Source organism: Stegastes partitus, unplaced genomic scaffold, assembly GCF_000690725.1.
Source record: "Stegastes partitus isolate 25-593 unplaced genomic scaffold, Stegastes_partitus-1.0.2 Scaffold1455, whole genome shotgun sequence".
Lineage (NCBI taxonomy): Eukaryota > Metazoa > Chordata > Actinopteri > Pomacentridae > Stegastes > Stegastes partitus.
In genome coordinates, this window is record NW_007579186.1 from 184,904 (window position 1) to 197,712 (window position 12,809).

General features: G+C 41.2%; 1 protein-coding gene across 1 annotated transcript in view; it reads left to right on the forward strand.

Moving 5' to 3' along the window:
* Nucleotides 1-12,583, forward strand: part of LOC103370632 (mannosyl-oligosaccharide 1,2-alpha-mannosidase IB-like) — a gene marked incomplete at its 3' end in the record, with an annotated part of 99,426 nt that extends 86,843 nt beyond the window's left edge. Inside the window, exon 6 of the mRNA XM_008299752.1 lies at nt 12,503-12,583. Within this exon, the coding sequence (XP_008297974.1) occupies nt 12,503-12,583 (81 nt within the window). The remainder of the gene's footprint in view (nt 1-12,502) is intronic.
* Between the last annotated feature and the right edge of the window lie 226 nt (nt 12,584-12,809).

Below are 12,809 nucleotides of genomic sequence, written 5' to 3' on the forward strand. Positions count from 1 at the left end.
TGTAGGAAGATGTTTTAGTGTCAACAGAATCAGATGCAAACGGTTTATTTTGAGTCACATAATAATCCGGTGATTTTGATGGAAATTTCAAGCTTAGATTGGGTTCATTTTCACAATTTGACTCTGAACATTAGATCTAGAAAGATGTTCCACCATGCTGACTGTATCCTCCAACAACGTGCTCCTCTGTTCACCGTTTTTGAGCCATGCCACATTTATATATGTTTAATTTTGCCCTCATCTTTGTAATTTATTGACATACTACACAGCCTGCAGTTCAACCAAACAGCTCCTGAGTTTGTGTCAGGTGACTGTCGGTTGCATTAAAAGCTTTACAGAGTCTGACGCAAGCTGTTCATTTTGGGTGAGGTTTTGAGTGAATAGTTAATTATTAATTGTTAATTGTGTTTATTTTCCTGGTTAGACTGCTCGTCACACATAATAAGTTCAAGGAAAGTTTAAACTCTGCCAGTTCTTTCTGTCTTTTCACGTTTTCTTGCTCTGATAAGCGGCCGTCCAGCTACATAATATGCAGATAAGGTCCAGAGAGATTCAAAACCCTGATCTTTTTTATTTTTCTCCTGCTGAGGCTCTGTTTGCCATTTGCAGCCATCATCCTTCATCTTTCTTTTCGTCCTTTTCGCTCCAGTTTCATTTCCCTTCCCCTCCTCTCACCTTTTTTCCGTTAACTGTCTCTCATTTCCGTCTCACTTGTCCGTCAGCTCTGCGGCGCTCCTCATTTATTTCCCTGTTTCACTTCCTCCTCTGCCATCGCCGCCTTCCTTCGCCTCCTTTCCAGCCGTCAATCACCGTCCCTGCTGTTATTTTTTCTGCCGTGCTCCCTGAATTCTCTTACCACCTCCATCTTCATCCCACTTCGCCTCCGCATTTGTTTTCCCTCTGCTCTCGATGACCTCTGTGTGGACTTTCATTGTCGTCAATCTCTCCTCATTTACTACATAATACAAAATAGTAATTTTATCTTTCTTCTATCCATCATCTGCTTTGAATACCTCCGACCCTCCGCCTGCCTTCGTGCTTAGTTTTTCCAAGTTGCTTTCATCTTTAGTTCCATAATTTGGAGTCTCCATCTTTTATTCTTTCTCTATCCATCTCTGTCCATCTCTCGGCTATTCTCCAACCTGTTTTCTGTTTTTCTTTTAACAAAATCTACCCTTTTCCCCCCAATTTCCTGGAATCGTCTCATATATGTGTGGTTTTGTTTTGTTTTGTTTGTTGCTGCTTTTTGTAAAAAAATATATATAGCTGATGCCGATTATTGGTGATCAGAAAAGGCTAATGACTGATATTTTCACCCGATATACATTAAATGTAATGTTTTAATGGCATGTGATAGCAGCAAACCTGTCATTCATACCTGAATATGGAAAATATAAATATGAGTCATTACATTTGGATGCTCTGCTCTCTTTATGTGTTTCCAAACTGACTTAAAATTTGATGTAATGACTTGAATTTCTCTAAAATGACTCAAAACTTCTCCAAAGTGACTCAGATTTTTTCCCCAAACGGTCCAAAATGACTTCAGATTTGACAAGAAGACTCGAAACGGTTTCAAAGTGATTCAGAATTCTCCAAAATTATTAAAAACTTTTCGAAAGTGACTCAAAATGGACAAAGAATGTGTCCAAAATTACATATCTGACAAAAAAAATTCAAAATGTTTCCAAAGTGACTTAAATTTCAACAAAATGACTTAAAACGTCTCCAAAGTGACTTCTTTTTTTTTTCCAAAATGGTTAAGAATTTGTCCAAAGTGACTTTAAATCTGACAAAAATGACTTAAAATGTTTTCAGATTTGTTCAATATTCTCCAAAATGATTCAAACATTTTCCAAAGTTGCTCAAAGGAATCTTCAAAATGGTTAAAAAAAAAAAGTTGTCCAGAATTGCCTAAAATTAGACAAAAAGGACTTAAAATGTTTCCAAAATGACCTAAAAGTCTCTTAAATGACTCAAAACTTTTCCAAGGGACTCGGATTTCTTTTCCAAATGGTTAAAGAATTTGTCCAAAATGACTTAAAATCTGACAAAAATGACTCAAAACATTTTCAGTCATTCAGAATTCTGAAATAGCAGCGATTCAATGAGGACGCTCTGCTCTGTTTATGAGGCATCGGCTGACAAAAATGTAAAAAAAAATAACTTAAAATTTAACAAAAAGACGTAAAATCCTCTGATATGACTCAAAACATCTCCGAATTGACTCGGATTTCTTTTCCAAATGGTTAAAGAATTTGTCCAAAATGACTTAAAATCTGACAAAAATGACGCAAAACATTTTCAGTCATTCAGAATTCTGAAACAGGAGTGATTCAATCAGGATGCTCTGCTCTGTTTATGTGACTGAGGTCGATCAGTTTGTCTCCTGCTGCTCTTCTCTATTGTTTTAATGTTTCATTGTGTATCACATTTATTACCCACTAAGGTCCAGATCTTAACATTAATTCTTGTTTTCCAGACTCTGTTTCATGTTAATCTGTGGCTGCCTGCTAACTTAGCCGCTAGCCGTTAGCATAGCATTAGCCGCTGTGAGAGGAGCTAACTTCCTGGTTTGTGTTTCTCGTTCAGTTTTTACAGTTTCTGCTTTGTAGACATTTCTGAGACCAAAGACAGAGAGAGGAGGCTGCATCACAACCAAAGAAGAGCATTTTATTCAGCAATATTCGGCCGATACAGATAACTATAATCGTGAAAATGCCAAATATCGGCCACGATGCTCGGCCTATTCCTGCTGTTTTCTGTCTCTACCTAGCCAGGCTTCTATTTATTCGTCCCTCCACCTGTCAGCCTCGATCCTTTCTTCTGCATCGCATCTTGTCATTTCCTCTGTACTTCCCCCTCCTTCATTACCTAAATTTATCTTCAAATGATCGCCCTGTCCACGTTCTGTCATGCCGTCGCTTTGCTCTCCTCCTCCTCCTCCTCGCTTCGCTTTGCTTTCTGCTGACACCGACGTCTGACGCTTGTTAGTCGCCCTGCCGAGGCGATCACAGGGCGGCGTGCAGGCAGGCGGGAGGGGATCTAACAGCCTGACACTCAGAGGGCTAATTAACCTCCGGATCGCTGTGGTCGAGCAGTGGAAAGAGGAGGAAGGCTTAGACTGAAGGGGGAGAAATGAAGGCGAGGATGAAGCATCGGGGATGGGAAGAGGGATGAAGGCAGGAGAGGGATGCACGCTGGTGGAGATTAGATAGCTGGGAAATACAGGCAAGGAGAGGAAACGCTGGACAGACGAGAAGGTGAAAAAGCAGGAAAAGGGCAGCTGGAAATCTGAGTTTGATTGGACGGAGCCAAGGATCAGATGGAGGAGGGAAGATTAGAGGAGACAGAACGAACACAAAGGGAAGCAGAGTAGATACCACCAGAGGAAATAAGGAGGAAGAGAAGATGAGGCAGACGGGGAGGTCTACTTTTCAGAGATGATTGTTTTTTTTTTCCCTCTGAGATGTCAGCAGTCATTCAAAATAAGAAAAATACCTTTTATATGAATGAATGGAGGAGACGCTATTATGTTAGCACGACAATAAAGAGCTCAGTTTGTCCTCGTCTGTTGTGGAATATAATGTTCAAGATGCCATCATGTGTGATGTTACTCATGACCTTTGGTATAATTGTCAGCATCACCTTTTACTTCATCGTACTTGTTCTGTTTCAGTATTGACTTCTATGAGGCGTTGCATTTCTTATGCTGTGTTTTTCTGACCGATATCTTTTGTGCCTGTTGCGCTTTGGAGATGCAAGAAAGAAGCATTATGTCAGCATGGAGCAATAAAGGGCCAAGCTTTTTAGTTTGTAATTCGAATTTAATGAATCAACACCTCGGGAAGCTCGATTTTTAAAAGTCATCGAAGTTCGTTTGAAAACGACATGAAGAGGCCGATGTTTGGCTTCATGTCGTGCTGAAGCTCTGTACAGTGTTTGTGTTGTCACACCGATTTTCTGCGCTAGATGTCCAACACAGTCGTGCTAGCATTTAAATAATTGTGAGCGCTAGTTGAGACGAAGGCTAGTAAATTACAGAGTCGAGTACAGGAGTGCTAGCAGCTAAGCTAACGATCTGAAACTTGGTCAACAATGTGGAGCTTTCCCACCTGTCAAAGCCACTGAAGCTGATTCATCTACCAGCAATAATTTAGGTGCAACTTTGCTTTGAAGCTCATTGATTTTATTCTATAGACTTGCTGGCTAACTAGCTAACCGCTAACATTAACGAAACGTTCACATTCGGGTGGAAGTTCTCGACTGTTGAGGATAGTTTGGCAGCCTGTCATTCAGAATAAGCCTCTTTATCTCCTCTGATCTTGTCTGAACTCTGCATACGACTCTGTTTAGGTGTGATTTTTACAGCATTGTTCAGTTTTTCTTCATAAGAAAATCAGTTATTTGCTGGTTGTGAAAGACCTTTTTTACTCGTCAGTACACAGCCTGCAGTTCAATCAAAACGTCACAGAATTTTTGTGATTTTATTTTTTATTTTTTTGCATATTCTGGTGCGAACCGTTTATTTTTTGGAGATATTTTTAAATGAGACAGATTAATGTGATTTGTAGTGAAACATCTTGATTTCCAGCTTGGTTTTTTTGGGTTATTTTTCCAGAATTAATTTTATGTCACACGTGATTAGTTATTAAGACGTCGGAAAGGCATCGATTCATCCTGTTTTGACAGTTCTTTGTTCTGGTAAATTTAATTTTGGTGAGTTTTTAAAAAAAAAGATAACATAATGGGGTTCAGAGGGTTAATAAAATAAAACAAAGGTATTTCTTATTCTTTTGGTGGAAATTTGTTCTCTGAAAAATTAAATTGGCTGCTCGAGCTAGTCCTGCAATCGTGGATGAGTTAGATAAATAAAAGACGGATTTAACCAGTAAAACACTTTAGATGCTGAAGCCGAACAGTTTAAAGATATCCGTCGGCGATCTTTATTGAAGATAAAAGTTTTCCGTCGCGTTGAGTCACAAACTGTGTGCATCATATCTCCGTCTTCAGATTCGATTTGAGGTGTGAGTCGGAGAATGAGGAAGGATCGTTTTTGACCCCAAGGTTTTTTTTGTTGCTGGCTTTGGAGCTTCACAAAGTTTGAAAACCTCCCCCAAAAATGTCATCCGTATCATGCTGCTGCAGCTTTACCGAATTTATTAGCGAGTATGGTTCTTCTGAAATGGAAGGTGGCTGAGCGGAAAATGAAAAGAGACAAAGTTCAGTGGATGGAGGGAGGCAGTAAAAGGGACAGGAAGAGGAGTCTGAATAGATAGATAGATAGATAGATAGATAGATAGATAGATAGATAGATAGATAGATAGATAGATAGAATGTAAATTGCATGGCGCGGCAAAATGACTTGAACTAAAGTTTCCATCCACTTGTCAAGACCGGGTAAATGATGGAAGTCTTGAATTTCCAGTGCCTCTGATAACTCTTCGTTTTCTATGTTGGGGTCTTTGTGTCTTTGTCACAAAAAACAATCCCCCATTGTGATTCTTTCATAGATTTGTAAAAGTTCTTCTGGAAACGTGCTGGGTCAAAAGTATACGTACCGAAATGCTGATGTTTGGGGAAATATCCTTTGGCCATTTTCACCTCAGTTTGGTTTCCGTCCACAAGCTTCTGGACAGAATTGGTGCAGTGAAACTAAATTTGTCGTCTTTCTGACTTGCTTCTGCGTCACAGTCCACAGGTTCTTGATGGGTTTAAGGCCGGACTTTGGGGAGGACCAGTCTAGAACCTTAATTCCAGTGTGAGCTTCGTGCTCTAGGAGTCACTGGAAACTCAACACTAACATGATATACGTGGTCTTTACAAGTGTCTGTAAACTTTTGGTCACGACTGCATCTATGAACATGTCTCAGAATATAACGTAGGTATAGAAACAGATATTCGTACAAAAGACGAAAGTAGGTTAGATGTAGTGATGAGAGCAGCACATCCACCTTACAACAACAACATCTGGATCCATTTGACAGCATCTCAGCGTGTTCTCTTGCACTGTGTAATAAAACCTCCCTTAGCAACAGAACATATGAAATCCGTGCCTCCTGACAAAAGGTGGGGAAAGATAAAACGTTAAACAAATTCAACGAAGACGACGGCAGCGCGAGACAATGAGGAATCACTGCAGATATGCATGGCCTGAGCGGCGAGGAGGACGGGAGTGTGGGGAGAGATTAGAGGGAGGAGAGAGGATGAAGCTTGTGTTAATAAGTGAGAGGAGGAGGGAGGCGTGTCGGCGTTTTCATTAACGGCCTGATTTGATGCTCTTATACCTGCCTGCATTAGGTGGAGGATTCAGGCATTAGCTCGCCGCTACTGTAGCACTCTGAAAGGTTAAGCTAGCTTAGGCTAAATCTTAGCAACGCGGCCGCGGCATTACTCTGGATTTTTCGCTCCGGGCCTTTTTTTTTTTCACAGAACAGGTACTCGTGGAGAGCAGTATTTTTCAAGGCCGCAGCATAATTAAGCTCGGCCCTCGTGGATATCAAAGATTTGTTCGGCCTTTTTCTAGTCGGCGCTCTGAGGCTGGAAGGAGGCCATAGTCTGGATTTTCCATTTAGGAGATTAAAGACATCACTCTGAGTGGAGTTTAATCACTCTTCTGTGCATATATGAGTTCCTCAACATTACATTGAGCTTAACTGCTTCGCTGAGCCGTGGTCCTGACGGCGAGGATGCTTTCGCCCGTTTCTTTGCAATGTCACGATCATGGACGGCTTTGAATCGGGCTTCGGTTAGCGACGAGCTAACGCTTCCAACCCCGGGCAGTTTGGGGACATTTCTATCTGCTAATGTCACATTTTAACTCACTGCAGCACTTGGTTAGAAGAAGATACGACTCCAAAAGACAGTTATAATGCCATAAATTAATTATTTTTCCCACTGAAATCATTTCGTTTAGCATTTTTCCAAGTTACTAATACTAAAAAAAATGGCTGCTTTCCATGCTGGAGACATTTGACTAGAACAGCAGCTCTGGAGAGACGTTTTTGAGTTGTGCTGCTTTTATTTGATTGATCAAGAAGGTTTTATTTTACTCTCAATCTCTTTAATTTGTCTTCATACTTGCCTCCCATCTGCTCCGTGGAAACACTTCCTGCAGTTCAACCGAGGTGCGCATAGGAACGTTTTTTAAAAAGTTTTTTCACAAATTTGTGGGAATTTTTAAAAATGAGATGCAGAATATAATCATACTTTTTTATTGCAGTTAATTAATCATGGCATAGGATTGCACATTTATGTTTTTCTCATTCATGTGGAATGTAATTTAAAAAAAAATAAATAAATTACTGCAATTTTAAGCTTACAGAGTTAAAAATTGAACAAGTCTATTTGGTTTTGTTTTTTTAATACAATTATTACCTCCAAAAATTGTGTAATTTGTTTATTTTTTTCTCTTTTAAACTAAAAAAATGTTTGTAATTTGTTGTTGTTTTTTAAACCAAAAAATTTTGTAATTTTTTGGTTTAAATAATTTTTAATTTTTTTAAGTACTTTTTTTTATTTTATTTTTTTTAAGTAGCATCTCTTTGTTGTTCAGGATATTCAGCATGCAGAGGAAAAATACTGTAATACGTATTTTCTGCCCCACTACATTCAGAGAATCATTATCTCTGTTAATTATTCTAACGTTTCGGTGATTTTGCTGTAATGAAAACAGAAGAGACAACAAACTGACTTACAGTAAACAAACCAACAGTTTAATCAGCGTAGTTAAACTTTATTACGAACACTTTGGCTAGTTAACCCTCACCGTGGTGGAAAACTGTGAACGCATCTGAAAGCTTGGTGGGGATGATTTAACCAGGAAGTCAGTCTGTCATGTGTTTGTAGTTTTTCTAGCCTCTCTGTCGTCTTTTTAGTGATCTTCTGAGATTTCTGATCTTCAAAAATCATCCAAATTCATCAAAGGTCTGGTGTTTTTTCAGTTTGCTTGAAATCTGGCGCCCGTTTGGTGTTTTCCAGTTTTACGCTCCTCATATGCTTTTAACAGATTTATGCACATTTTCCTGCCGCCCACCCGCCAGCGGCTCCACCAGCTTCACCGCTAATGAATGATGAAGTAGCTGCCGTGTCGGGTCGAGGCGAGCGGTGAGTCATTGTCGGACTCTCCGGTGTCCCGGTTGGGCCTCCGCACTGCAGCGCCGATGATGGATGCGTCGACACGAGGTGCGGATCCGCCGCCAGGACCCAAAGATCCTCCGAATTAATGGAGTCCGTCAACTAATAATCCCGTCGGAGGTGCAGATTTGATCGAGGGGACGAATCGACAAAGTTTTTATTATTTAGCGCAAACCTCTGCGCCTAAACGCTGCCGTGTTACTTCAGACACGAAGGAAAATGTTTTTATTTTCCACGTCACTCCTGAGCGCTCACAGCTGTCATGTTTGGCATGATTGGAAGCTTCCTCTCCCGTCTTTCCGCTGAAGGTGAAAGACATTTGACAGCGACTTCGCGGCTCTGGTTCCTCCTCGCTCCTGTCACCTGGAATGACAAGTCGTCGCTCGGTTTCATATTTTATCTTGAGTCGCCTGGATGACATGTTTTTCGATTCTTTCTCTTCAGACTTGAAGGACTATCGGCGGATTTTTTATTTTTATTTTTTCATGCTTTTTCGTGAAAAAGTTTTGAGCCAAACCGTTGCGGATGTAGACGGCGTGCTGTGAGGGGGAACAAAAAGAAATAAAGCCGCGATGTGTGTTCTACAGTAGGAATCAAAAGAAATGATTACAGCTGGAGATGTTTGCAGACGATCGGCCTCCCGTGGACGCTCAAAGGTTTTATTACATAACAAGCAGTTTGCTCTGTGTAAATGAAATGCATGCAGAGGACACGGAAACACCTTTTATATCTCACAAATAATAAAATCAAAGTTGGTGCTGCTCTATTGTCCTCAACTATTGAGATGTAGGGGTTAAATATATGATTTGTGTCCTTTTTTAAAATGATTTGACTGTAAAACATCATAAAATGTCTCCAAATGTCACCTGTTGTGTGCAGACTTTACTGTTAAGCTTAATTTATTCAGATATTTGCCTCTTTCTGTGGAAACACGTCCTGCAGTTCAACCCAAAAGTGCCTGAGTTGTCGTTGCATCTGGCGCAAGACGTAGAATAAAAATAATTTAGATAAAACGCCACCATTTTGTGACACGTGATTGGTTTGAGGACCATCTGAGAGCTGAAAACATCAATGAATCTCTTTGTTTTTACAGTTTCTGCCTCAATGAATGGTTTAATTTTGGAGATTTTTTTTAAAGAGAACTTGCACACGAAGGAGAAATGCTGTCATTTGAGGATTTTCTGGTAAAATGTAGGTTTATAGGAGAAAAAACAAAGATAAAGACGAGCAGAACGTTTACTAGTGTGTCAGACAGCTTTAAATCTTTGGTTGATGACGACTAGAAAAGTCTAGATTCAGAATATAGAAGAGTATTTTTTAAAGTGTCCCATAATATTCTCATTTACAGGTTTTATTTTTGGACTCTTGTACAATTTATTTACCTGCTTCATTGTAAAGAAAATTAAACATCATGCTGTTTTTCTTGTGCTGTGTGTTTCTGCAGCAACTCTTGATGTAAATACAAAGTCAGTGTTTTTCTGTGGGAGTTTGTGAGCAGAGCTGGAACGCTTAATCGATTAATCGTCATCTACTAAACTACTCAGGATCAATATGGGTGATTTCTTAAAGAAAAAACGTGTAAATCCCCTGATTCCAGCTTCTTAATGTGAATATTTTCAGCTTTTTTTTTCTTTTTTTTTTCTTTCCTCTGTGACAACGTTTGAGGACGTCGTCTCGAGCTCGAGCAACATTTTTCCCATTTCCTGCCATTTATAGACGAACCTGCTCATCACTTAAAGAGACAGATTATGACAATAATCATTAGTTACGCTCCTGTTTGTAAGTTTGCAGACTTTCTACGAGCAAAAATACTCAAATGCTCTTTAAACCGTCCACATCTCAACACGCTCTTCATAGATAAAACCCAACTTCTACTGTTTACCGTCGACATACTTTGAGGAATCTGCTGTCGGTGGAGTTCATCATTACGCTTCTGCTGATCCACAAAGTGACTGTACACGATATGCAAATACGAGCCAAAGTCGACTCTGCACGAATCAAAATATTCCCACGACCTCGTTAGGAGCAACGTGAACAACAGTGACGGGATCCAATTACAACAAACACAGATTATGTTTGGCAGGAAGCTGCATGCTGAAGAAAGCAGCTTTTAGGACGGGTCCGCTGGTTTGTCTTCACACCGGCGTGCTGGATATTAACAGAGAAAGCAGAGGTTGGAGGCGATCACGGGTCGTCTTTCAGAGCCGCTTTGCAATAGAAGATCAGAGAACGAAGCCACTTTGCCGTCTCGTTGCGTAGCTTCGTGACAAAATCACTTATTCAAATCAAAACCGGTCCTGTCGTGCATCGCTGCACAGCCTCCGAGTTTCCTCGCTGCCCCGCCTGCGTTCACTGCAGGCGTTTTAAAACCGGCCTTGTTTTACGGCGCCGCTGCTCATCGAGGGTCTGAGCTCCTTGTAAACGGCTAACAAGCGAGGCCGACTGACAGACAGGAGGGTTAGATGGATGGATGCCGCAGAATGGGGTCGGCTTTACGAGAGCCTCCCAGCCTTCATCAAGCTCCGAATCCTGCAAGAGCCGCCTGGCTGCTCCACGTGTGCTTCAGAACCAGAAAACGACGACCTGAGAGGCTGTTGAGGAGAAACTGGAGCGAGGCCGGTTCGTGCGGCGGCAAAAGCGAGCGGTTCTCTTTGTTTCGGGTTCAGATTCAGACGTGTTGGGACCAAGAACGATGCAGGTTGGTGTTCGAAGCAGACGTGTGTAGATGTGATGGGCGTCTCATCTGTGGGGGCACGTCAAGAAGACTTACTGTTCCCAGCAGTGTCTACAATTTATGGCAGTCCTCTGCGTCGACGCAAAGGGCGAGAAGCAGGGAGATGAATGAATTAGCAGAATGTCAGATGGAGGTAAACATGCTGCGGTTACCTCCTCAGGTAGCTCCACGGTCCCAAACATCTCCTCAAGTCCAACATGTTAAAGCCGCATCAGCCGTCTTCCCTCTTTGCAGGTAAACTCCTCGTCATCTGGCATGTTTCCATTTTTCTACTGTGAAAACGTCAGAGCAAGGTCACGGCGTCATTTGAGCCGGGATGAGTGATCTGTCCTCATCGCCGTCAAGGATGCTGTCGCTCGCCGAGAAATTTCTCGCGATTGACTTGAAGTGATTGTTTGAAGGGTTTTTATTTCGCTGGTTTGTGGGAAAGCTGCGAGACCAGCAGTAGGGGTCCATAAAAGTGGAGAAAAATGCAATTTTCTGACTTCATTAATGAAAGAAAACACACATAATGGTCGAGTTTATCCACACGCCTTTGTCTCGCAGTGGCTTCGGTTTGGTATTGTTTTGATCGTCGTGCTCCCGGTGGCTCCTGCGTTTTGTTCTATTCCACATCTACCCGTCGGCGGGTTAAAGAGTTGTTTATCGAACGATTTCACTTGCAGATGCTTTCCCCCTTTTTCAAATTTGACTGTGTGATCCAGAATTTGTTTAGGAATGCAGATTGCCTTGGAAGTGGAGTTTTAAAGTGTCGGCCGTCTCTCTCCCCTACTTTGCATTTTCAGCTGCGCGGCGGCGGCGGCGGGGTTTGTGTCGGCATTAGAGGGAAGCTGGCGAGTGTTGTGGCCCGTCGGACTGAGCCAGAGTCAGAAATGTACACAGTTTACTAATAAGTATTTTAGATTATATGGCAAGAAGTGGAACGGCAGCACCTCTGATCAGTCTTCATGAGAGCAACGATGGCGCAGCTGGTTTTGGTTTCACTTTATCTGTCATCAGAGCAAACTGTGGAGAAGTTTTTAGTACTTTGGCAGGTTTTTACTGTCTGTTGGTGGATTTTACCATCACTATAGAGCATTACAAACCTGCAGGGTGTCAAGAAGACTTTATTTTTCCAACACATGACAGGAAGTGTACAAATGAATGGAATAAAAATGCAATAAAACGATACAAACAAATCAACATCAGGTTCTAATGAAGGACTCAGAGAAGGGCTTCAATTGGTGACTCGTAATTGATTTACGTCTACCTAAACTAGCTTTTAATGCCACTGGTTGAAGTCACATGTGCTCAAATCATTTTATTACTCTAAAAATGAGCATTTCTGCAACTTCATTTTAAGGAAAGTCAACCTGAAGTTTTCCATTTTTGCAACTTGCATATTCGCTTTAACCAAATGTCGAGCGTACAACATGATTTTCACTGTTCTTTTAATTAGAATACCGCTGTAAACAGACAAAGTGTCGTTTTCCACAAAAGTAAACCGTCATCACCGAAGCAGACGGATATAAAACCGTTCTTAACTTCAACTACAGCTCAAATACTCGAAGAATCGTACAAAAATGTGTACCGAACCAAGTAAACATTGCATTTGTGTTGTCTGACATTTTCTTTCTGCTCTTGTTTTCCCAGAATGCCGAGGTGTCGGTGTTTGAGGTCAACATTCGGTTTATCGGAGGACTGTTGGCGGCCTACTACCTCTCCGGCCAGGAAGTAAGTGTGCTCTCCTTTTGTTTTTGTGAGGTTGTGGGTGAGATTTGCATTAGTTGCATTTGACGGAAACTTGACGAACGTTTTGTTTTGAAGATGGCAAGAACTGGAAATGGGTTGGTTGGTGTTTTTTTTTTTTTTTTACTTCGGAAGACAGAAAAAGTGGACTTGGAGGAAGTATTCCTCTCCTCCTGCCATCCGTCCTCTCCTCTGCTGCCATTAAGGCCAG